We start from the raw sequence: 23,026 nt of genomic DNA, 5'->3' as shown, positions 1-23,026 counted from the left end.
CCTCCCCAGAGCACAGCAGCCACCTATGCTTGGGGTTGAGGCTACCAAGGATACCCAAGAAAGTCAGCCAGTTGATTTCTTCAAGTACCTCTTAGAGCAACAACACCACTGGTTATTTGTTGAATATATAATTCAGATGGAAGAACTAGATGGCACTACGGACAACAGTCCCTGGCCCCTTAAGCTTTTACAGGGTGCACATGTTATTAAGGACCTCAAGAGTTAGAGAGGAAGTGAAAAGTGGGATCGCAGTTCATACAAAGGTCAGACAGACGTGTGTGTGCTGTATATGTAAAAGAACTTACGAGGCAGCAAAAAATGGCATGTCCTGAGCAGCGCATACCATCGGCCGCTGCTAGGAGTTTGGAGATGAGATTCCTGTGGCCGTTGGGAGCCAGAAGATGGGACTTGATCTTGGCTGTGAAAAATGGTGGGGTTGGTTGGAAATGGTGGCAGGGAAGGGCCGTGCGGGCAGGAGAGACTGCGTGGAGATCAGAAGGATCTAGAGTAATGCGGGAAGAGGTGTGGGCCTCAGGGGCTGGGGAGGGCCATTGAGTCAGGGAGTACGAAACCACGAAACCAGGTAGAAGGCTGAGGCCTTTGTCTTGTAGGCAACAGGCAGTCATAGAAACTGGGAGTGGGCCGGGCCGTGAGTTAGTGGTTGTCAAAAGAAGATTAATGATGAAGGCGCCATATGAGGCTGAATCTAGTTTATGGGACCAGCGTAAGGGGGGTGGAGAGTCAGGAAGTAAAGAGACCGAGTGTGGTAACAACAGGAGAGGAAGTGAGATCGGATTTGGGGGAATAAGAACCTGCAAGGCTTGCACCTCGGTATCCTGATTTCTCCTTGTTCGCCTCTTCCGGCGCTCCTCACTGTAATGAGAATTTTTCGTTGACCTGTAATTCACGTATCATAAAATTAAGCCCTTTAAATTGAGCAATTCAGTGGTTTTTAGTATATTCAGCTGTGCAGGCCTTTCTTTCCTCTGTCAATTTGAGGACATTTTCATCAGCCCTTCTCCTAAACTCCCAAACCAGGAGCTGAGGAGTTTCTACGGTTTCTGTCTCTCTGCGTTTGCCTGTTCTAGGTATTTCATACAAATGTCATCGTATGATAGGTGGCCTTTTGCGTCTGGCTTCTTTCATTTCGCATGATGTCGTCGAGATTCGTCCATGCCGTAGCACATGTCAGAATTTCGTTCCTTTTTATGGCTGAATAATATTCTGCTGGATGGACACACCACGTTTTGTTTATCCATTCGCCAATTGATGGGCATTTGGGTTGTTTCCACTCTGGGGCTATTATGAATAAAGCTGCTATGAACGTTCACGTCACGAGTCTTCGTGTGGACATACGTTTTCATTTCTCTCCAGTACATAGCTAGAGGAGAATTGCCAGCTTGTACGGTAAATGCGTGTTTAACTTTTTGAGGAACTGCCAAACTGGCTGCACCATTTTACATTCCTACCAACGATGTGGAAAGTTTCCAAATTCTTTATATCCTTGCTTGTTATTCTCTGTTTGTTTTCAATGGTAGTCATCCTTATGGATACGAAGTGGATTCTCAATGCGGTTTTGATTTATGTTTCCCTAACGACATTGAGCATGTTTTCATGCGCTTACTGACCATTAAGTATCTTCTTTGGAGAAAGGTCTATTCATCTGCTTTTAAAATTAGGTTGTCTTTTTATTGGTGGATTTTTTTATATGCTCTGAACACTAGACCCTTATCAGATATATGAATTGCAAATATTATTCCCATTCTGTGGGTTGTCTTTTCAATCTCTTGATAGTATCCACTGAAGCACAAATTTTTAAAATTTCATGAAGTCCAATTCATCTATTTTTTTCTTTCATTGCCTGTAGTGTTGGTGTCGTACCTGAGAAGCCATCGCCTAGTCCGAGGCCACAAAGATTTATGTTATCTTCTCACAGTTGTGTAGTTTTAGCTCCCACATATCGGCCTCTGTTTTGTTTGGAGTTATTTTTTATGTACGGCGTGGAGTGGATACCAGTTCTATTCTTTTGCATGTGGGTATCTAGATGTCTCAGCACTGTTGCTTGAAAAGAGGATTCTTTCCCCACTAAGTTATCTTGACGCCTTGATCAAAATCAATTGCCCATATATATAAATGTAGAGGTTTATTTCCGGATGTTTGGTTCTATTCCATTGACCTACATACCTGTCCTTATGCTGGGACCACTCAGTCCTGATTACTGTAGCTTCATGGTAAGTATCGAAGTTGGGAAGTGTGAGTCCCCCTACTTTGTTCTTTTTCAAGATTGCTTTGGCTGGTCTTTTCACTGTGTTTTAATTATCTGTGTACATCTTGCCTGTTAGAGAAAAGAGCAGGACCCCTCTCTTCTTCAGCCCTGAAGAGAACACGTGGTTGGTACATAGTAAACACTTGGTAGGAGGAAGAGGAAGAAACTCAGTGACCTAAGCCTTTTGGCAGGAATGAAAAGAAGGCAGGCGATAGAACTCAGGTTAGAGGGATGAGAGCTTAGGAACCAATCTGCTGAGAAGGAGCAGGAGTTTATACACCCTGTTACAGACAGTGAGTTTGAGGCAATAGTAAGCCATCCACTGTGATGTACCTGATGGGTACCTGGGGAGACACTCAGCTAAAATGACATCAGAAATAAGCCCTGGGGACACGGTTTGCTGCCTGAATTCCCTATTTATTGGAACAAGGGGGAAAAGTGATGGTTGGGAGGGTCAGAGAAACCCTAGTTAAGAACAATTATTAAAAAAAAAAAAAAAACAAAACAATCTACCGCAGCACACTTCGACTGTCAAACCAGGCTTAGGATCAAGGCCAAGGGCAGCTCATGGGAACGCAGCTCATTCTGCACATTCCTGCGGGGCCTCATCGTCCTGGGCGCACAGCTGGGCCGTCTGCGAGCCACATGGGTGGACGGTGAGGTCAGATCCAAAGGGGCTTCTCTCTTCCCTCTTGCAACATCAGGGCCTGCTCAGCTGACGGCCCTGCATGAATCAGAAGCTCGGTTTCCGAGCAGATGGCGAGTGTTTCCCAAACTCTCCACCACCCCGTGGAGATGCCTGCTCGGGGCAGCACTTCCAGAGCCGGCTTTAGTCATTCGGTTATTCCAGGACTGAGCCGTCCTTCCTATGAGATGGCCTTTTGTACAGGACTCCGGCCCCAGCTAGGTCTAGAAAAGTTATTACAGAGGTGTTGATTGCAGCCGACAAGACTGCGAACTCATTTCCTCTTATACTGAGAACATTCCGCTCTTGGTCAAGAGCGAAACCTCTCCCCAGGTTGAGTAATCTCGGTGGAGGTTGTAATCAACAGCCTCCTGTTTTCACGTTTGAGGGGTTCTGAGCGCTGTTTGTGGTCGGGTGTGAACGGGTAAGTTGATTCACTCTGGTGAATCCTGAAAAGTGTGACTATTCATCTATTCATTCATTCATTCATTCATTCATTCATTCAGCTATCAGCGACAGTGCTAGTGGCTGGGCCGTAAACCCACAGTGACATGAAATGTGGCCCTTAAGAAGCTTATAGATGAAAATAGGAAATAGTGAATGCCAGTGTTATCAAGTCCTAGGCTAGCACAGAGATTACATCCTCCTGGCAGCGGGGGAGGGCTCTGAAGGAAGAGGCATTTTACCTGGTCCAGGTAGAAGGGTTGGTGGGGTTTTGATGGACATGAAAGATGAACCTGTAGGTGCCCCTGGCTTCTAGAAGCCCACAATCAGGGCAGCTCCAACTCTACCCCAGCCCCTTCTATGTAGAATAGAGAAGAATGTGAGTAGCACCTGTGAAAAGTGACTGATGTATGCAAAGGCTGTGGGACACTGAAGAGGGGATTTTGGAGTCTGGCAGAGCCTCATGTCTAGTGTCTGCGTCACCACTTGTTGGCTACATGGGCAGTTTACTCTCAGCCTCATCACCCTCATCTGCAAAATGAGACCGATGTTAGTTCGTAAGGCTTTTGTAGAGATGGAGAATGCTTAGCTCCACGTTTTGTACATTCTCCTGCAAATACAATGGATAATAGCCGTGATTAAAATCTGGATGGCCGTGGAGATTAACTGGGAAGATTTGCGATGGGCACACAGTATGGATGTGGGTGGGGGGCCCGGTGTTGTCTTATGGCCCTTATGTCCCGTTTCGTCCACGGCCAGTGCCTCGGCGTGAGTCCCTGCTGTTGAAGTGAAAAGGGAACCCCCAGCCACTGTGCGCCCCTCTCCTTTCTTTACGGCCCTTGTTCAGCCACAGGGACCTTCAGAATGCTCCTTCGACTTCGGGAGGTGACTCAGAGGGGCCACTCTACCTAGAACCTTCCAGAAGACAGACACTCTTGAGACCTTGTGCTTTACCCACCCTTCTCTGAAGTCCGGGCATGCTCGCTGCTCCAAATCGTAATGTGTAGCATTTCTTCTGATCTCTCTGGAGGAACTAGTGACACTTGTCTGATCTCCTCAGCTTTGACATGTTTCTCCTGAATTTTACGGGAGAGGCACAGGTCCCCAGTGCCGACAGTGGGCTGTCAAGTCTCAGAGGCCGACAGGACCCAACAGTGAACAGACAGACCGCCGCTGCTCATTAAAAATGAAACAGCAGAGCCGCAGTGTATCCTCATGGGGGGGTCGCTCTATTTTCGGTCACACTGTCTCTTTCATCAGGGGAAGGTATCGAACAACTCTTGGGGGAAGCACAGTGGACAATGTCACGGATTTCATAGGATAAGGGATAATTCAAAAGATGTTTGGTACTCGGCTGTGGGTGTACTCGTTCAGTCTGTGGCTCAACCAACATCTGCTAAATGCGTACCTTGGTGGCTGGCCCTGGGAATGTATACAGTGTGGGCTGAAGGTAGCAGTTTGCTGCCTGGAGGAAAACCAGGGAGCATGCTATTTCTGTGGGATACTGAGTGGCAGGGCCAGGCCTTCTGGAGGTTGCCCAGAGTTTTTCATGGCCAGACTTCTGATCCAGTAAGCAACAGACCAGGATCCACGGAGAGGATGGCCACATCAGTGATGATGTCAACCACAACCCCGTGTCTGCCGGGGCACAGCTCCGGGTCGGGGGATGGCTTTTGATATTTCAAAGAAGGGATTCTACATACAAGGTGAGGGGACGGGCCAGCCTTTAGGACATGAGGAGTACCTCGAAAGATGTGGTGACTAAAAGCGGTGTTCTGTCACCTTCCTTCCGGTGACAGAAGCTCCACTTCGTGGCAGCTAAGGGTGTGCTGTCGAAGGCAAAATGTAGGATGTTGTGAATCGAGATGAAGGGCTGTACAGAAACCCGAGCGGCCCGGTGACCACGGTGGGTGGTCTGCAGAGTCCTGGAAAATGTTGGGGGTTGGCATCTTACTCCAGGTTTGTGTGGATTGATTTTCGGGCTTCTGAGCACAGTATTGAGCCATGATAGAAAAATAATATGCAAAAGCCTGTGTCTGGGTGAAGGAACAGAAGTGGGTATTTCAGTTTTGTTTTCCAAATGGATGGTTTTTTGATCTCCCTCTAAAAAGCATGACTCCATCCTTTTTGAGATAGGGGGATGCCCGAATTGAGAGAGGGGGATGCTAGAATCAATTGTTTATTAATTCTCCTACAGGGGAAAACCAGAACTTCCTAGGATGTCGTAAGAAAAACAAAAAGAGATTCTACTTCTCAGCGGCCACAAAAATCATTCTGAGGTCATATAGTCAACCATCTTCAAAGGCTTACTTGTGCATTAAGGCACAAGAACAGCTCAAGGGGCTAGAAAAGACCAGACAACATGAAAGCTGCCTTAATCTGTTGGCTAAGACTCCAGGTTTTCTTTGAAAAACCCGAGGGTAACTCAGCTTGCAACTTCTTTATTTTTAAAATCAACTTTCCCATTTCAAGATAACATGTGGTCAGCACTGCTTCTTCAGCCGTCCCGTTCTGAAGCTTCAGGTCAACAGAGTGGACTGTAGGGCAGTTTGTCCTCACGTGGAGATGGGAACAGGCAGAGGCTCTTAACCTAAACTTACGGAGGGGACTTCTGTGGCTATCCCAATAAAACAAGGTGAAGTCCAGTAAAGCAGGGGCCCCCAACCCCTGGGCTGCAGACCAGTACCAGTGGTCTCTGGCCTGTTAGGAACTGGGCCGCATAGCAAGAGGTGAGTGGCGAGTGAGTGAGCGAAGCTTCATCTGTATTCGCAGCCGCTCCCCAGTGCTAGCGTCACCGCCTCAGCTCCGCCTCAGATCATCAGGCGTTAAATTCTCATAGGAGCACTGGTCCCTGGTGCCAAAAAGGTTGGGGACCGCTGCAGTAAAGGACTCAGTATCATGTAAGAACATCCTACTTTACACGGTACATCCATTCATATCCTAAATGCTGTTATCAACAAAGCTGTAACAGATGGTAAAATAAATTCTTGGCTCTGAGCTTTCGTCTTTGTTTCTGTTTATTGATGGGTAATGACTTAAGACACTTCCCGGCCACTACCTGTCCAGTTACTGCCATCTCTACTGCCACTGTCCTGGCACAAGCACCACCCACACCCACCTGGACACCAGAAATAGTCTAAAGTGACCTCCTTGTTTCAGTCTGGTACCAGCACCAGCCCCTGTGCACACACTCCGTTCACACGGTGGCTTCTGGAGTGGCTTCTGGAACTGAGGTTTGTCACTCCCTTACTCAGAGCATCTGCTGGCTTCCTTTCACACTCCAAATGAAATCAAAACCTCTTCCTTGCAGCGTTCCACTGACTGGCCAGTATTGTCTCCTCCTGTCCAGCCATACTGAGTACTCTTTGCTTCTTGAGTGTGCAGTGGCCTTAAGTGCATTCGGGGCTTCGGAGTCAGCCCTAGCTCTTCCCCTACCTGGAGTTCACTCATTCATTCAACAAATACTTACTGAGTGCCTACTATGTGCCAGGCGTTTTAGGCAAGGGGGACATTGAGATAAAACAGCCTTATCAAGTGTATGTTCTCATGAGACAGCCATTAGTGAATACAAAGTGTAGTGGGTGGCAAATACTCAGGCGTGTGTGTGAGTGTGGGGGAGGCGGTTATTGGTTTTACTGGGGTGGGAGGGAAGGCCTCCCAAGAAAATGCCCTTTGAACAGAGATCTGAAGCAGGGAGTAGAGGAGTACTATTCTGAGATTTTCCTGGTTGGTTTGCTTGTTACGAGCCCTCACCGCACCCCGACAGTGTCGAAATCCACAAGAGTAGAGACCTTGTCTTGTTCACTTCTCTGTCTCTGGTGCCCAGAACAGGGCCCAGCACACAGTAGGTGCACAGTAAATATTTGGTGGACCTAGAGGCGCACCTTGGCACAGTTCCGATCTTGATTGATCATTGCTGCTGCCTTACCTTACAGAGCCAAGAGGAGAGCTGCTGCTCAAAGAGGTACTTGCATCTTTTTAAAGCAAATCACACCTTCTTTCTAACCTGCCACTTCTGAGAGCTTAGTCCTAGAAAGGGGCTCATTTGGGGAAATTGAGTTTGTGGTCTCTAAGTAAGTAGATTGGAAGATTCTAACAAGATGAGATTCCCTAAGAGATCAGATGTCGGAGGAGGCAGTTGCTTCTGACAACCAGGATGATAATTTATGAGAGGGTGAGGTTGCGGGCCAAAGAGGAAGGATGTGGGAACCCGGGAGCGGGGCGTTGGGGTGGGGCGGGGGTGCAGCAGGCTTTCCAGCCCACAGCCGCCACAGAGGCGCAAATGTGCTTTTGGATTTGTGTTGGTGAGCAGTCACCGACCAGGCAGACTTGGCGAATCATTTTGCTTCTGATGTTGTTAGAGAAAAATTTGTTGACATCTTAAAACAGTTGAAAAACATTATTCAAGACTATTGCAATAGGGGAGAGAGATAGGACTCAACTTTGAATATGACGAAGACAGCTGGGGATTTATAGCCAAGCAGCAGAGTGAGGGGTCAGTGCATCGATGGAAAATTACCAAGAGGGGACACCAAGGGTAGAGGGGTTCTTGCTGAGGCAGGCTGAGGACTTAGTCATCAAAGGTGGAGGATGGGGAGCTTAGTCAGATATCAAGGGTGGTCAGATTCTGTCTAAACCGACTTAGCTGAAACTGGACTCTGCCCAGGGTCATGGCCTCATTGAGAAGGGCTCAGAAAAACCTAACTAAAGTCTGGCCAAGGGGAGTGTCAACCTTACTTTCCTTTTCCTGGTCTGGTACATGGAAGCAATATACTAGTGTCCCTGCCCCGTGGGGCCGTTTAAAATAAAGTCAGCCAGAAGGCACCATGTAGACCCTACGTGGATGAACAGATGTGAGTGAGGGTCTTGTTATAAAGCCGTGCCTCCTCTCTTGGGTAGAACCTATGACGCGGGAAGACCTGAGCATCCTCCTGTTCCGGCAGCCCACTCGTCCTCCTGCTCTCTGTATCCCGTATGATTCTCATTACATCCTTGGCACTGAATTAACTTGGTAGTGGTCAGCTGACGTGAGGGCCACAGACAGAGGCATTGGTTCTGGAAAGAATCTGTATGTATGGGGGTGGGCAGCTGGCAGTGCTCAGGCCATTTAAGCTGGCCCTGTGCTGAAAAGTTTCTTCCATGGCCATGACACAGTATTGGAAGGAAGATATTGTCTCAAAGAGAGCTGGTTTCGAGGCAGTAGGGCAAAGACGATTTATTGAAATGACACCCAATCTTTTGGAGGAAGTCAAATTATACTCCCATTTTACACTGTACTGCAAAATAAACACAAGACAAATGGAAAGATTAAGCATAAGGACAAAACTACAAGGAAAATATAGGTGAATATTTATATAATCTGGGAGGTAGGGTTAGTAATTGTGACATCACAGAGACAAAACGGGCTTAATAAATTTGATTAGCGACAGAATGCACCACTTACGAAAGACATGCAAATGCCAACTGGTTAAAAAAGGTAGCATTAATTCCAAAGCACATATTCTTAAAGTTATAAAGAACACTTATAAAGCTATAAAAAAGATGAATACCGTAAGAGAAAAAAGGTCACAAAAGAAATTCCTGATGGCAAACAGATGGAACAGCTCACCACCGCTAATGGAAAGAAATGTAAATAAAACCAAAAGATTGAAAACAAAAACCAAAAGAATTTTTTCAAGAATTTGGGATATTACACGCAGTGATAATAACAGTGTGATTTAATGTGGCATCTAAATTTTAAAGTATTTTTTTCAATGCCATTCCATAAATGTTTGTAAAGTAGAATAATTTGTTTGGCGTTACCAGGCTTTAATGCCTGGTAATTACGAATCAAAATGATTCATAATTAGCACTTTCAGACCAATAAGCATCTCTTCAGTTCTTATTCGTTCTCGGACTTAAGAACCTTAAGGTAAAATCGATTTATCCATATTGTCTTCTCAAAGGTAGTACACACTTTGGCCCAGCTTTTAACAAAACACATACACATACGCACACACAAAAATTCCAAAGTGAATGGATTTGGGGGTTGCCACTGTGCCTGGAAGCTGCCATTGTTCTGACACCCAGCTGGATGAGGCTGGGCGTGGCAAGGAAAGGTGTTCCTGTGAACACGAGGGTACAAGGCTTCAGAACTGACAGCGTGATCGTAGGTTCATCGCTGACCTTATATAAACAGCTGCGTGTCGCCCGTGTGCACACGTGTCTTAGGAAGAATGAAAAGGACTGGAGAGCGAAGGCTTTAGTACGTGATTTGAATTTCACCATTCAAGAGAAAAGGGTGGCAAATGCTGGCTGCAAACTCGGCAGCTGGGCTCCAGGAACTCTTCGCCCAGGAGAGCCTTCAGCCAAAATAACGAGAAGGACAATCGAGCATCTCTTGTTATAGATCAACTTTCCCATGGAGCCAAAAGAACGCCAGGGCGGTGAGACAAAGGACGTGCATCTTAATCATGAGTGTCATTCATAAAACACCCTTTGTCTATTCAGAGCGTTTTTAGTACTTGGCTCTGTGGGCCAAGAGTAGAAAAGAACCAGAAGGAATTTTTTTTTTTAACAAGTTACTCTTTCAATGAACTGAACTTTCTATGAAAGAATTCAAACCGACTTTAGTACTTGATTTTTTTTTTAATGCAAGGTGGTTTTGTTTTATTTTTCAAACAAAGTTAAAGGATGCCCCAAAGTAAGCGATTTTGCTGAACAGCCCCAGAAAACATTTTAATAATTGATGATTTGTTCTCTGAGTTCAAAGAGTGGGAGGAAGAAAAGAGAATGGGATACTTAGTTTTTTAAAATTAGGACTGCTCGCCAGGCAAAAGGTATTTCCACTTGAGCTGGATAAACGCATTCAACATTTGTCTACACCAGAGTCATAAATCCTTGTGGGAGGCAATCGCTACCCCGCCCCCACCCCAGCAAATGGCCAGGAGGGGAGGCCAACCATTTGCATGCACAGCGTTATTGCTAACTGATGAAAGGCTTTCACCACCCAGATGAAAAATAGATGCATATACTTAGGAGATTCATCCAAAGCCATTGATTGGCAGCACTGGATTAGGACTCTGCATGCAAAGAGATCAAGCATATTGACTCCTGAGGCTTTCTCCCTCTATGCATCAGCAAAGAAGTTGTGATCAAATATTTATTAGCTGTGCCTTTGGCTGGGCTGTCCAAGCCTAGGGAGAAATACGGTATCTTGGCTGCTAACTTGAGCACTACGTTGATACAAACCTCTGCTCTGAGTACACACAGCAGCCCAGGAGCACCCCTTCCTTCTTGCTCTTGGGCTGCATGTGCTCCCTTATTTTGCAACTGTAGTTAGTCATGGAATTTCCAGAACCATGCTGAGTCTGGAGAGGCAGACTGTGGCCAATGAGTCAGACTTTTTTTTTAACTCGTGAAAAGAGTTATTTGGTGAGCCGAGATGATGCTCCAGCGTGGTCACCATTAGTTCAGATCATTGCGACAGAGATTGAAGAAGAGGCAGGTGGTGTTGATCAGTTCTCTGCCCAGTCGTGGAATTTCGTGGAATTCAACCAGCTGTCCCACCCCACCATCCCTTACTTCCCTAGAAACCCAGGGTCATTCATCTGATATGAATGCAGAAAAGCCAGGGCGGGGGGCAGTAAAGGCTCTCGTTAGTTAGCATTGGTTCCCGAAGAGTTCTATTAGTTACCTCTGACGTATGTTACTGACCTTCCCCTCGGGATGTTAACCCATCAGTAACATAAGAGGTTGAAGTCTGTGTAATCTCTGAGATCTGTGGTCAAAGCCGATGGTTCCGCTCAGCCAGGTAGGCAGCAGTCTCAAAACTAAATGAAGAGTGAACTTGGTTTTGAAAAGATGGAGGCCCCGCTTTTGGACATTCTGATTCAGTGTGTTTGAGATAGAGCCTGCAAATTGAGATTTTGAGAAATCTTTTGAGGTGTGACTCTAATTTAGAATTTTCCAGGTCGAAATGATATTCCTTTAACCTGGAAATATTAATTCATCATATGAAATGGCACCAGGAAGACTCTGGTTCATTACTGAAGAGGGAAGGTATATACCGCCTGTTCTGCCTGCTTCGCTGGGGTGCCGGGAAGGGGCTGGACACCTGACCTTTTTCTATTTCCATCTTCCATTCTTTGGCAATGGAGACAACCAGCCAGAGGCACGGCAGGGAGAACAGTTTGTGGTAAGTGGGAAAGATGTCAAAAAAAAAAATCTCCAAAAGAAATGGGAAAAAAATAATCTTACTGTAGCCAGCCAGTTAGGTCTGCCCACGCTACTTCCACCATAAGCCCTGACTCGGTCTTTTGTTTTAGCCATCACAGTCCGGCCAGAAGATGACATTAGAACTCAAGGTGTGGAAGATGGCATGGTGACCCCAGGTGCCAGTGAAGATCCCTATCAGTCTGTTGACTGGACAGCTTTGGTGAGTGTCCAAGGAAGAGAGTAATTTGCTTCATAGGCATGCAGTCACATGCAGGGACACACACACACACACACACACACACACACACACACACACGATCAGCAGGAGCCAGCATATGGAGGAATTGCTACAGTGCTTGTAATAAAAGCTGCTTCCTAATCTCATCCAGCTAACAGGTAGCTGGTGTGTTGATCACAGGTAATTTGAGCGTATACACTAGGATTCTCAAACTGGTCAGGAAGTCGGTTTATGGATGTCCAATCTGTTATAGCCAATCTTCAATACAGTAAAAGTCTTGAATCTTGCAGCACTGTCATTGCTATAAAAGTTTCTAAAATGTATTCACAATGTCTTGCCTTATTATAGGCTGATAATAAACACAGACTAGAACCCATCCACAGACCACACTATGCAGAGTCTCAACTGACACATTCCTAGCCTGACGAATTTCAGTCAATGTGTCTTAAGCACCTGCCATGGGCCAGACAGGATGCCAGGCTCTGGGAGGCCTTGAGGAAATATATAAGCCACACTATCCACCCTTGAGGAGCTCATGAATTAGTTATAACATGGAATAAGGGCTCCTGCCTGCCTCTCCGACCTTGCTGCACCCCTGCCCCCCTCACTTTCTCTATGTCTATCATGTTGGCCCTTCTGACCTTTGAACTTATTCCACCTTAGGGTTTTCTCTACTTAGAACATTCCCCAGATCTTTCTATGGCTGACTTTTTCGCATATTCTCAAATTCAAATATTATCTTGAAGAGGCCAACAGTAATCCTGTCTCCCTCCACCCTCTTTTCCCCCCAGGAGTTACTCTCTAACCTTGAAGTCAGCAACTACCCACCAGATTTGGCCCACTGCCTGTTTTTGTAAATAAAGCTTTATTGGAACGCAGCAATGCCTATTGGGTTAAGAGTTATCTGAGGCTGCTTTCATTCTATAAGAGTAGAGTTGAGTAGTTGTTTGTAACAGAGACCAAAAGACCTGCAAAGATGAAAACATTTACCATTTTGCCCTCTACAGAAAAGTATGCCAATCTCTGCGCTAGTCTATCCCCAGGGTTTGGAATCATGCCCAGCACATAGTTGATACTCAGCATATTTTTTTTGTGTTAAAAAAAAACATCACGTAACGTAAAATTTACCATCTTAACCATTTTAAGTGTACAGTCCAGTAATGGTAAGTATATTCATCTTGTGAAACAGATCTTGAAAATGTCCTCATCTTGCAAATCTGAAACTCTGTACCTATTAAACAACAACTCTCCTTTTCTTCCTCCTATTTTTTATCTCTATGATAACCACCATTCTATTTTTTACTCTATGATTTTGACTACTCTAAATATCTCATATAAGTGGAATCCTACAGTATTTGTCTTTGGGTGACTGCTTTATTTCACTTAGCATAATGTCCTCGAGGTTCGTCCGTGTTGTAGCATGTGACAAGATTTCCTTTTTTAAGGCTTAATAATATTCCATCGTATGGACATAGCACATTGTAGTTATCCACTCAGTGTTGATAGACATTTAGGTAACTTCCAGATTTTGGCTATTGTGAATAGGGCTGCTATGAACATAGGCATGCAAATATGTCTTTGAGACCTTACTTTCAGTTTTTTTTTTAGGTATATACTCAGAAGTGGGATTGTAGGATCATATGGTAGTTCTATTTTTAATTTCTTTGAGGAAACTCCTTCCTGTTTTCCCTGGCGGTTGCACCATTTTATAGTTCTACCAACACTGCACAATGGTTCCAATCTCTCCACATCCTTGCCAACACGTTTTTTTTGTTCTTTTGATAGTAGCCTTCCTAATGGATGTGAGGTGATAATTTTGTTGTGGTATTGGTTTGCGTTTCTCTGATGATTAGAGGCATTGAGAATTTTTTCATTTACTTGTTGGCCATTGTGTATTATCTTCGGATAAATGTCTATTCAAGTCCTTTGTCCGTTTTTAAAACAGGTTATTTGATTTTTTGTTTTTGAGTTGCAGAAGTTCTTTATACCCTTATCAGATATGATTTGCAAGCATTTTCTCTTATTCCATAGGTTGCCTTTTCACTTTGCTGATTATGTCTTTTGTTGTATGAAGTTTTTAAGTTTGATGTGGATGCATTTATCTATTTTTGCTTTTGTTGTTTGTGCTCATTAGCATATTTGTTTAACGTTACTGGCATACACTTTGGGGTCAACAGAACCATTTCCGGGTTCTGTTCTGTCGTTTGTTGTCTATAATAGGATCTAATAATAGGATCTACTTCATGGGTTTTCGTGTGTTTTTTTGTGTGGAATAAATAAGGTGTTTAAATAGGCTGGCACATTATAAGTTCTCAATGAAGGCTAATTATTTTTCTCATTGAGAGAGGTGGGCATTGAAGGATGATACAACATAATATGTGTCCCCAAAATGTTGCGGAGTAAATGTGCCATTCAAATTCAAGAGAGAAAAAAAATCAAAGCTTAGCGATCCGGTATTTTCTGAAGAATTAAGACCCATGGAAGTAAACATTTGGCTTTCATTTTTACAGTAGACGGATTTTTTTCCATCCCTATTCTCATAGTTTCTGTTTGTTTGTTTTCTTGTTTTCACTTTATATTTACGTCATCCTATATTTTATATATTTATGTCACCTTAAATTCTTTTCTGTTATAAGGCAGAGTCTATATTTTAAAACATTATGGTTATTTCTCTGTTCTGCCTCATTTACATCTCCAATAGGTGCCCACAAGTACAAAGAGCACAGTCACACGTATAGAGGACCTGCCAACCTCAGAAAGCACAGTCCATGCCCAAGAAGAAAGCCAGAGCACCACAGCCTCGAATATGGCCACTAGTCACTCCATGGGTAAGAAAACCAGTCACTCCAACAGGGACTGACCTTCCTTTGCATAAGTAATGCATTCCAAAACCATGAACAAATACAATAATCAATAGGGCGCATATTGGAATGCAAGAGCGAATTCTGAACCAAGCTTTATGCGGCAGGTTCAGAATCCGATGTATGAGTTCGATTTATTGGGTTGCTGAACACAGTTCTCTACCTTGAATGATGACTAGCGATAATGTCCCCACGAGGGCAAGTTAAGTAGCTATTTATGTCATGTCGCTGACCCTAAGTTGATACTGATATAACTAAGAACTTTGTGTTGACCCCCAAGGCCACAAAACTAAGCCAACTTATGTAAATATTAATAGAGTCTATAGTGATATTTATCATCTTATATGGAATTCTTGTCTGTCCACATGGAGCAAGAATCTTTTCTAAAGCAGTCTTCTTACCAGGATTTTGGGTTGTACTTGTGATTCACAGTTGGCACCTGCAACAGTATGAATGAAACATATTGGAGAGAAACTGGAGGAGACTTCAGATCTTTGCCATTATTATGAAGTTTAGACCATCACTGATAAGATTGGGGAAAGATTGTTGCCGTTACAACTCAGCAATAGAAAGAGATAGCTTCCTATTTCTAGAGCTTTCTTAAAAGAAATTCAGTTGATTGTGATTTTTAAAAAATATGCCCTAATTTGTAATAAATAGGGGTGGGAGAGAAAAGAGACTAATCCTGCAATAACTGTAATGAGTGCTTGCTAAGTTGAGCAATTTTATATAAATCATTTTATCTAGATAAGTATTTCCATCTTTAAATGAAAGTAAACACAAAGACCTTGCCTAAAGCAGTGGTTTCTCAAACCAACTGCACATTTGAACACCTGAAAAGTTTTTTTTTTGTCAATATATATTTCCAGACCCAAAAGCAATCTGGTTATACACAATCTATAGCACTTCCAAGGATTTAAAAAATGCTTTATGTCTTTACGCCCATTTTCGTAGTAGCGTTATTCACAATATCTAAAACACGGAATTCATTGAAAGATGAATTAGATAAACAAAATGTGGTATATGTATACAATAGAATATTATTCGGCCTTTAAAAGGAAGGAAATTCTGATATATACTTCAACTTGAATAAACTTTGAGGACATTATACAAATGGAATAAGCCAGTCATCAAAAGACAAATGCTGTATGATCCCACCTAGATGAGTAGTAAAATGATAGGGACGGAAAGTAGAAGGGTGGAGCCAGGGGCAGGGGGCAGAGGAGGAAGTGAGGAGTTATTGTTTGATGAGTATAAAATGTCAGTTTTTGAAGATGAAAGAGTTCTGGAGATGGACGGTGGTGATGATTGCAGAATAGTGTGGATGTACTCAATGCCGCTGAATCGTATACAGAAATGGTGAATATAGTAAATATTGTTATGCGTTTCATTGCAATAAAAAAACCTTCATCAAATGCTTTGAAAATAAAGACTAAAGTTTACTCCAAGATGCTAAAAAAAAATGGCTAATGTTTAAATACCAGAGAAAACCAAGTAGGGCTAAGCTAGGAAAGTATTATCAATATAATTGATCATTAGAAAGCATTTCAAAATTTTGGAGAAGAATTGACCATTTGTAACTTGATTCGACAGTTAATTACCAGCAGAAAATAGAAACTTCCAACCTGAGTGTTCTTTCTATCATTCCAGGATACCTCTCCTAATCCTTAAAAAAAAAATCTCAATTGCCTGAAAACTCCCATGGTTACTCTCCTGTCCCATCCCCTGCCCCACCCATTCACAAAAAGTGTGACTTAAAGCAGATTCCTACTTCATACGTCAGTGTCCGAAGAGATGTTCACATCAGTTAATGTAATTATAAGCACTTGTTTTTTTAAGAGGTAATTTATTAGGGCAGCAGATGTCTTTCCCATGAAACGCCCAGGTTCCATGATGTTCACACATATGACACATTTTATGATCACAGTCATGTGATTGGGAGGAAGCTAGAGAGTATGAGACTAATAAGCTCTCATTTAGTAAGGAATTTTCCATAAGTTTTATTTTTGGTATTTTCTAACCAGTGGTGTCATCAGTGGTGACGGTGTGTTACATAAAGGCTGGAATTGGCAGCCACTGTGTTAAGACGTGAAATGCAAATGATTGACTTAACTCTGTGGATAGTTGGCAGCCAGGGATGACATTTTGGGAGTCTATTCAAGGACACCATTATTCTGGGCAGGACTCGAAGTCTCCATTTGCAAACCAGATAAATAAATATCATGCAGAGGAGTTACAGACTCTGTATACAAAAGAAGTTGGTAGGAGAAACAAAACAAAGCAAAACACCTTTTTTTTTTTAATATAGGAATTGTGTAAAATTATCTGAAAATTTAATTTTCTTGCAGGAAAGGTACTTGTGAGTAAATAACTTAAACCCATGTGATAGGTAAATGAAAATATTCACATTGTAATAATTAGACTAGGTTTGGCTGCAGATAGAAATTCTAAAACAACATTGGCATAAACACAGAGTGTATTCTCTCATTAAACAGAGCTGAGTATATTGTCACCCTGTAAGATGTGAATTTTGCTACTAAAGCAAAAGCAGAGAATTAATATCACAAAACAAAATCACAGTCTTGGCCACATCTTCCAAAAATGGAGTATATTGTTCTTGAAATGAAAATCCTTCAACGTAGATCTCATTCCAGTGGGTAAGTTTTCTATGGTCTTGACATTAGACCAAGAATCAACATCCTTGATTCTTTCGTTAACTTAAGCTCTGAAACATTTTGATCATTTATTTAAGATCTGTGGGTCAGTTTCCTTGACTCTGCTCTCTAAAGTGGATGATAGAAAAGTAATGTACACAAACGTATTATAGGCGTAAAGAAGCATTCATAAATTCAATAATAATAGTTTTGAAGACAGAATCATGTCAAAGCTTGCTTAAAAATCCCCTAATCCAATTTATTTAAGAAATTATCCTCTTTGCTTGTGTTTTGCTACCTTCCACTTAGGGCAAATTTATCTTTCGCCAATTGTGAAATTATAGTTATTAAATTCTAATAATTCTATATCATTATATCTCTCACTTTACAGGAGACACACAAACAACAATTGAGAAAGGTAAGCTAGATTTTGGTATCAAAATATTCTATGAGGATTAAAAAAAAAGATTTCTTTGAACCTAATCTTTGTGATGAATTACATTCTCTCTTGGATTGTAGTCAACAAGAGCAAAACACAGAACCTTCCAAGAACAGGATTCAAACCTCTTTTAAGAGGGAAAAGGGAATTGCCTGTGTTTCAAAATAAGCAAACTACAAACGAGACTATTCACTTAGTGACAACTACAGAGAATGGCGTCATATCACAATTTATTGTTACTAAGAATAAAAACGGGTGCTAATTTAACAGCCGTACACAAATGCCACCCAATAATTAACAGTAAAGCCACCCAGTATGAGTGATATGCTCGATAGATCCTGAGACCCAGAAATCTTTCCATTTGTAAGATGGGGTTAGAATATCCCAAGATTTCTCCTCTTCTAAGACAACTTCCTCTGGGTATAGGAGAAGCAATGTGGACCATTATTTGCTATCTCTAGTAGGACGGTGTGTTGTGTATTAATGACACGTTGTATTATTGCAGTGTATTGTTTATCTGGGCTCAAGCTTTTTCCCCCTCTCATTCAGATGGCTTGGCGACAGGCACCCTGATTGGAATCACTGTCGGGGTCTTACTAGCCATCGGATTCATTGGTGGGATCATCATTGTGGTTGTGCGAAAAATGTCGGGAAGGTACTCGTAAGTAAATAACTTACACCCATGTGATAGGTTAATGAAGATGGTCACTTTAGGGCTCCAGCCTTTGAACTGATAGAAACCTCTAAATGAAGGTCATAGTCAGAAGCCCCGTATCTCCATAAGTACTACATCTGAAGCTTTATCAGAAGGACAAGTGTCTATACAGGCCTTAGAAGTTTCTAAGAAAAAAGTCACAGTCAGAGGTGGCTCTTTGGTTGACTCCTATTGAGATCTGACCAGATTTGACCTCTTCTCTTCATTTTCCAACTAACTGAACTTGAGAGAAAAGCCAAACCAAGATTGAACTTGAGACCTAGTCGTGCTGCTCCCGATCATCACAGGTGGGAGGTTTCCAGCAGAATATCTCCTGCAGGGCCCAGCTCCATTCTGATGACGGAATCTACTGGTGGTGGGGCCCTTCCTCCATCCTGTCCTGCACCCCCCGCCCTCATGGTCTCATGCTCCTAGCATTGACTGTCCAGGAGGGGAAGGAATTCCTTCTCTTTATTAAAACTTCCTAAGAATTCAGAGCACTCAAATTCATAGCCAGAGGAAACACTTTTGCTTATTTCTGTTGGGGAGGTGACATATGAATGAGGAGCAGGGGAAGTGGGGAGAGGGCAAATGCTTTACAATGTGGCGGGGTGGGGGGGGCGTTGAGCAACACAACTGGCCGTATGGTCCCAGATTTATATGTTTGGAAATGCCCGGGAATCTGACTCTGACTGTGTGAGGACCAGGCGTGGAAGAAGAATGAGCAGGAAAAAAGAGCACAGGTCCCAGAACGGGAAGATGCAGAGCACAGGACAAAGAGGAACCTGACTCACGGGGTTGCTGTTCCCAGTGCCAGTAAAAGAAGTGACACTCACCTTTCCCTTTGTTTTCACAGGCCCTAAAGAGCCGAAGAATTGTGTCCTTCTGCCAACATGTTTTCAAAAGAGAGTTTCCGGTGGCCCTGCCCCCCTGTCCCCCCCGAGCATGTGGGAGAAGATGATCCATAGAAATGCTTGGCCAGCCCACTCAAGATCCATGGTGATTCCTCTACTTGCCAACAGTAACCGAAGGAAAGATCATTCACTTGCTTCTCCAAGCATTTGTCTTTTGAGAATTTTTTTTTTAATGTAAATTTTGTAAAAGATGACTTAAAAGACAACGTGCATAGGAAATGGAGCAAAACTGTGTCAATCGATTCATAACTAAGATAGATAATGTAATTCCATCGATGTTAGAAACTGTAATCACGTCTTTGGTCCGACCGTTCACTGTTATTGTCAAAACGCAAAGGAATCTGAAAATATTTATGCCAGCAGAGTCCTTGGGTCTAGTGTTATGTCAGTAAATGCCATAAGCATTTTTGCAATTTCCGATCTGTTGAAATGTACACATTCTGGTCCAGTTTGGTCTACTTTTAAAGCCTGACTTGGTGTGAATAACCAAGTAGGAAATCGAAACGGGGCTAAATATGTAATGAGCAACTGTCTCTTGCTGTCAGATAAATAACTTCCAAGGCATTTATTTTAGATCATAAACAGGAAGTCCATACTTTGGAGAAGCCATTTTGTTTATCACAGCAAGGCCACCGGGCAGCCTGTAGACTTGCTTTACTGTCTTCTTCCATGATGACTTGATGACTCTCACTTGCCCCCTCCACTTCCCTCAGACGACAGGGAGTCAGAACTAAGGGGGTGGCTATCTCTCGTTTCCATGACGTAACTCCTTCAGATTGGCTGCTTTGTTCTGGAACATGGAGACCTCAGCCCCGATGATGGCCGGGGAGGCTGCTGGAAGCCTAGTGGTGCCCGAGACCCACTCGTTCCAGAAACCAAGAATCCCAACCAGAAAGAAACCCTGTCTGTGCCTCTGGCAGGGAAAATAGAACCTGCCAGTTTTCTAACATTTATTTTCTGTCTCAGAGGAAAGCTGTGGGAAGCAACACTAATCCTGTAAAATATAAATTTTTAAAAAGCAGCGGGTTTAAAAATAGAAGGTATTCTCCATCTTCATGACATACCACCTATTTCTATGGGGTTATAATTAAAAAGATCACACTAAAGGAGCCTAAGCTGCAATTCTGTGTTGGCGACATCCAACCCTTAGTACTTTTCTTCCCAGAGGTCCATTAAATGCTTCTTCCTGAACAAAACGTGTTCATACTGAGCAGATGCTCTGTTGTGACTGCACTGGGCAGTTCTGACATCCTCTAAACTTGTACGAGTTCATAAAACAGGAAAAAGTAAACTGTTAAGCGGAAAGCACAGCCTGTTCTTCCCATTTTTTGCAGCGACGTGTGTGTGTTATTTTAAACAGTGCCCTTCTGCTGCCCAAGCCCAGCTGGCCCACCAGACCAGGTTCCGTATTTGAACATCAGCCGATTGAGAGAAGGGGGTTTAGAAGAGCTTGGTGAGCTTATTATCTTTCCATTTCATCACTCAGATTCCTGAACAGGAGTTGGGAATAACGTCCATTTTGTCTTTCCTGGTCTTCCTTTTTTTCTCTCACTGTGAAAAATAACGGTCCACCCCAAGTCGTACACTGGACCCATTGCCTGCTGGTGACAGGACCGTGGGTCACATCTTAGTCACATCTGTGTTGATGCTCAATGCGGTGTAGACATGTTTTAAAATAAAACAGACGATTGCTTACAACACTGAGTCAGAGCTTTATCCAGTCCGGGTCACACCTGCGGATGTGATGATAAAATATGTCAGCATCTGCCTCTTGACTCGATTGGGAGCGAATTATAAATGCTCATAAGAGGTACCTCTGTGGGAAAGAAATGTCACTGCGCCTTTTACCTAGGGCTCTGTCAAAGCGCGTCGGTTAAGATCAAGCAGACGGATGGGATGAGAAGACAGGTGGCACCTTGGGGCTTCTTTTGCCCTTTCTCTGGTCCTAAACGGTTAATGTGCTTTTGCCTGGCTCCTGATTTCTCTGCAGTGAGGGAGGAGCCAGGTGAGGGAGTGGTAACACCTTGCTCCTGCCAGTGCTCCCTGGGGACCTGACCTCAGGTGTGTCGGGCTTGGCTACATAAGCACAAGAGGTAATAACCCATGAGAGGGTGTTCCAATTGCCTGTGAGTCTGGGAGCATGTTGCCTCAGAATTACTGTACCTGGGATATGTCACTGCTCCTCGGGCCTCAGCGGCAAATGGTTTGTCTGGTCTGGAGGTTGCAGTGGCCAGGTGCTCTGCCTGTGTCCCTCTCTGTCCGTCCATCTGCTACCCCCCACCCCCACCTGCACTGCTCATAAGAATTCCAGGAGCTAGGAGCAGGAGAGCTGTGGGAGGGTCGTGCCTTCCTTATAATAAATACTCAGTTTTGTTAAATCGAGATCGTTGAACTTGCCAGATGTCGGGAGTCCTGGATGCCCGTTTTGTAAGTGGTGACAAACGGGGCAAAGAACAGGCCTCGAGTCCCATCCTGCTGCTGCTTTTGACAGCTGTACTTCCTCGGACGAGCCAATTCCTAACTTCTTGGGGCTACAGTCTATAATCACCTCTGTGCGAGGGTTCAGAAGCATGCCTTTTCTGGCAGAAAACTAACCATGGCCACCTAGTCCCACAAAAAAAGTGAACGGGCCCTCAGCTATGTCAGATGTAAATTTATGTTCCCTTCCACGCTCCCCGTGAGCAGGAGGTGGCTGACAATATGGAGCTGCCAAGGGCACGGGCAGTTTAAAGAACCAAGTCCATCCACTCCACCCTCAGAGGCGTTCAGCTAGCAGAATCTCTAGCAGGGCAGGAGACTGCCAGTTTGCTGCGACATCTCTAGCCCCTGGAGCCGCAGTTCAGTCACCCTGTAAGTGTGCAGTGCCACCCTTCTAGTTCAGACCTTCAAGCAAAACCTTATCATTATTGCAAAGTTAAACACCCACTCGCTCACCTCCAGGTCACACATGGGCGGGTCTCACCCCAGCCTCAGCATCCTCTGGGTGCTCTCTGAGCTTCAGTTTCTGTCACCAGTGGACTGGTTCACTCTGTGTTTCCAAGATTGAGGTCCGAGGGAATCTGCTTAGCCTGAGTCTCCATCACTGTCTTGGTCGGTCAGAACTTCCTGTGCCAGGCCTTGGGGGTCACCGACCACTGCTGTTCCCTCACTCCCAAGTTGTAGCCTATTCCTTGGTGGTGGTGGGGGTGGGGAAGTGAGTGGGTGGGCGGTGGTTCTGGAAGGAAAAGATGTGGAAAATAATACCGGACGTCATAGAGCTGTTATCAGCCTCAAAGAAAATAATGAGTGCTTAGCGCCTGTTTGAAAACACAGTAACTGCTCAATCATTAGCAGCAATTACCCCAACGGCCACTTCCCACTTGTTATCATAGCCTCATTTACTCTCACGCATCCCTGTGAAGTAGGCAAGGCAGAGATTATCCCCATTTTACACAGGAAGAAATGGAGGTTCAGACCGTTGCCTGAAATTACAGAGATACGAAATGCCGGGCAGGCGTCTGACCGACTCTGGCCCTTCTCTCCTGTTTACCCCGCGTCCTCTTTAAAACCTGTCATCTCCCTATCAGCTCGACGGTGCTGCATTTTGAATACACAGTCTGTTCAGTCGGCGAAAAATAGGGAACTTACTTTTCTAA

General features: G+C 43.9%; 1 protein-coding gene and 1 long non-coding RNA gene across 3 annotated transcripts in view; one reads left to right on the top strand and one right to left on the bottom strand.

The window, feature by feature from the left end:
• Positions 1-21,086, top strand: part of PDPN (podoplanin) — a 26,384-nt gene extending 5,298 nt beyond the window's left edge. Inside the window, exons 2-6 of one of the 2 annotated variants that reach the window (XM_039842176.1) lie at positions 11,702-11,811; positions 14,531-14,657; positions 17,736-17,762; positions 18,333-18,438; positions 19,334-21,086. In XM_039842176.1, the coding sequence (XP_039698110.1) occupies positions 11,702-11,811; positions 14,531-14,657; positions 17,736-17,762; positions 18,333-18,438; positions 19,334-19,340 (377 nt within the window). In that variant the 3' untranslated portion in view covers positions 19,341-21,086. Of the gene's footprint in view, positions 1-11,701; positions 11,812-14,530; positions 14,658-17,735; positions 17,763-18,332; positions 18,445-19,333 lie in introns of both variants that reach the window. The other variant, XM_039842175.1, reaches the window with a different exon arrangement.
• Positions 20,731-23,026, bottom strand: LOC120585800 (uncharacterized). The gene is made up of 2 exons (XR_005648522.1): positions 22,326-23,026; positions 20,731-21,124 (listed from the first exon to the last, which is right to left on the bottom strand). It is a non-coding gene; the product is annotated as an uncharacterized LOC120585800 (long non-coding RNA).

The sequence above is a fragment of the Pteropus medius genome, unplaced genomic scaffold (genome assembly GCF_902729225.1).
Source record: "Pteropus medius unplaced genomic scaffold, Ma_sr-lr_union100, whole genome shotgun sequence".
Lineage (NCBI taxonomy): Eukaryota > Metazoa > Chordata > Mammalia > Chiroptera > Pteropodidae > Pteropus > Pteropus medius.
Note: the sequence above shows the minus strand (reverse complement) of the source record. Positions and strands in the feature narration are given on the sequence as shown.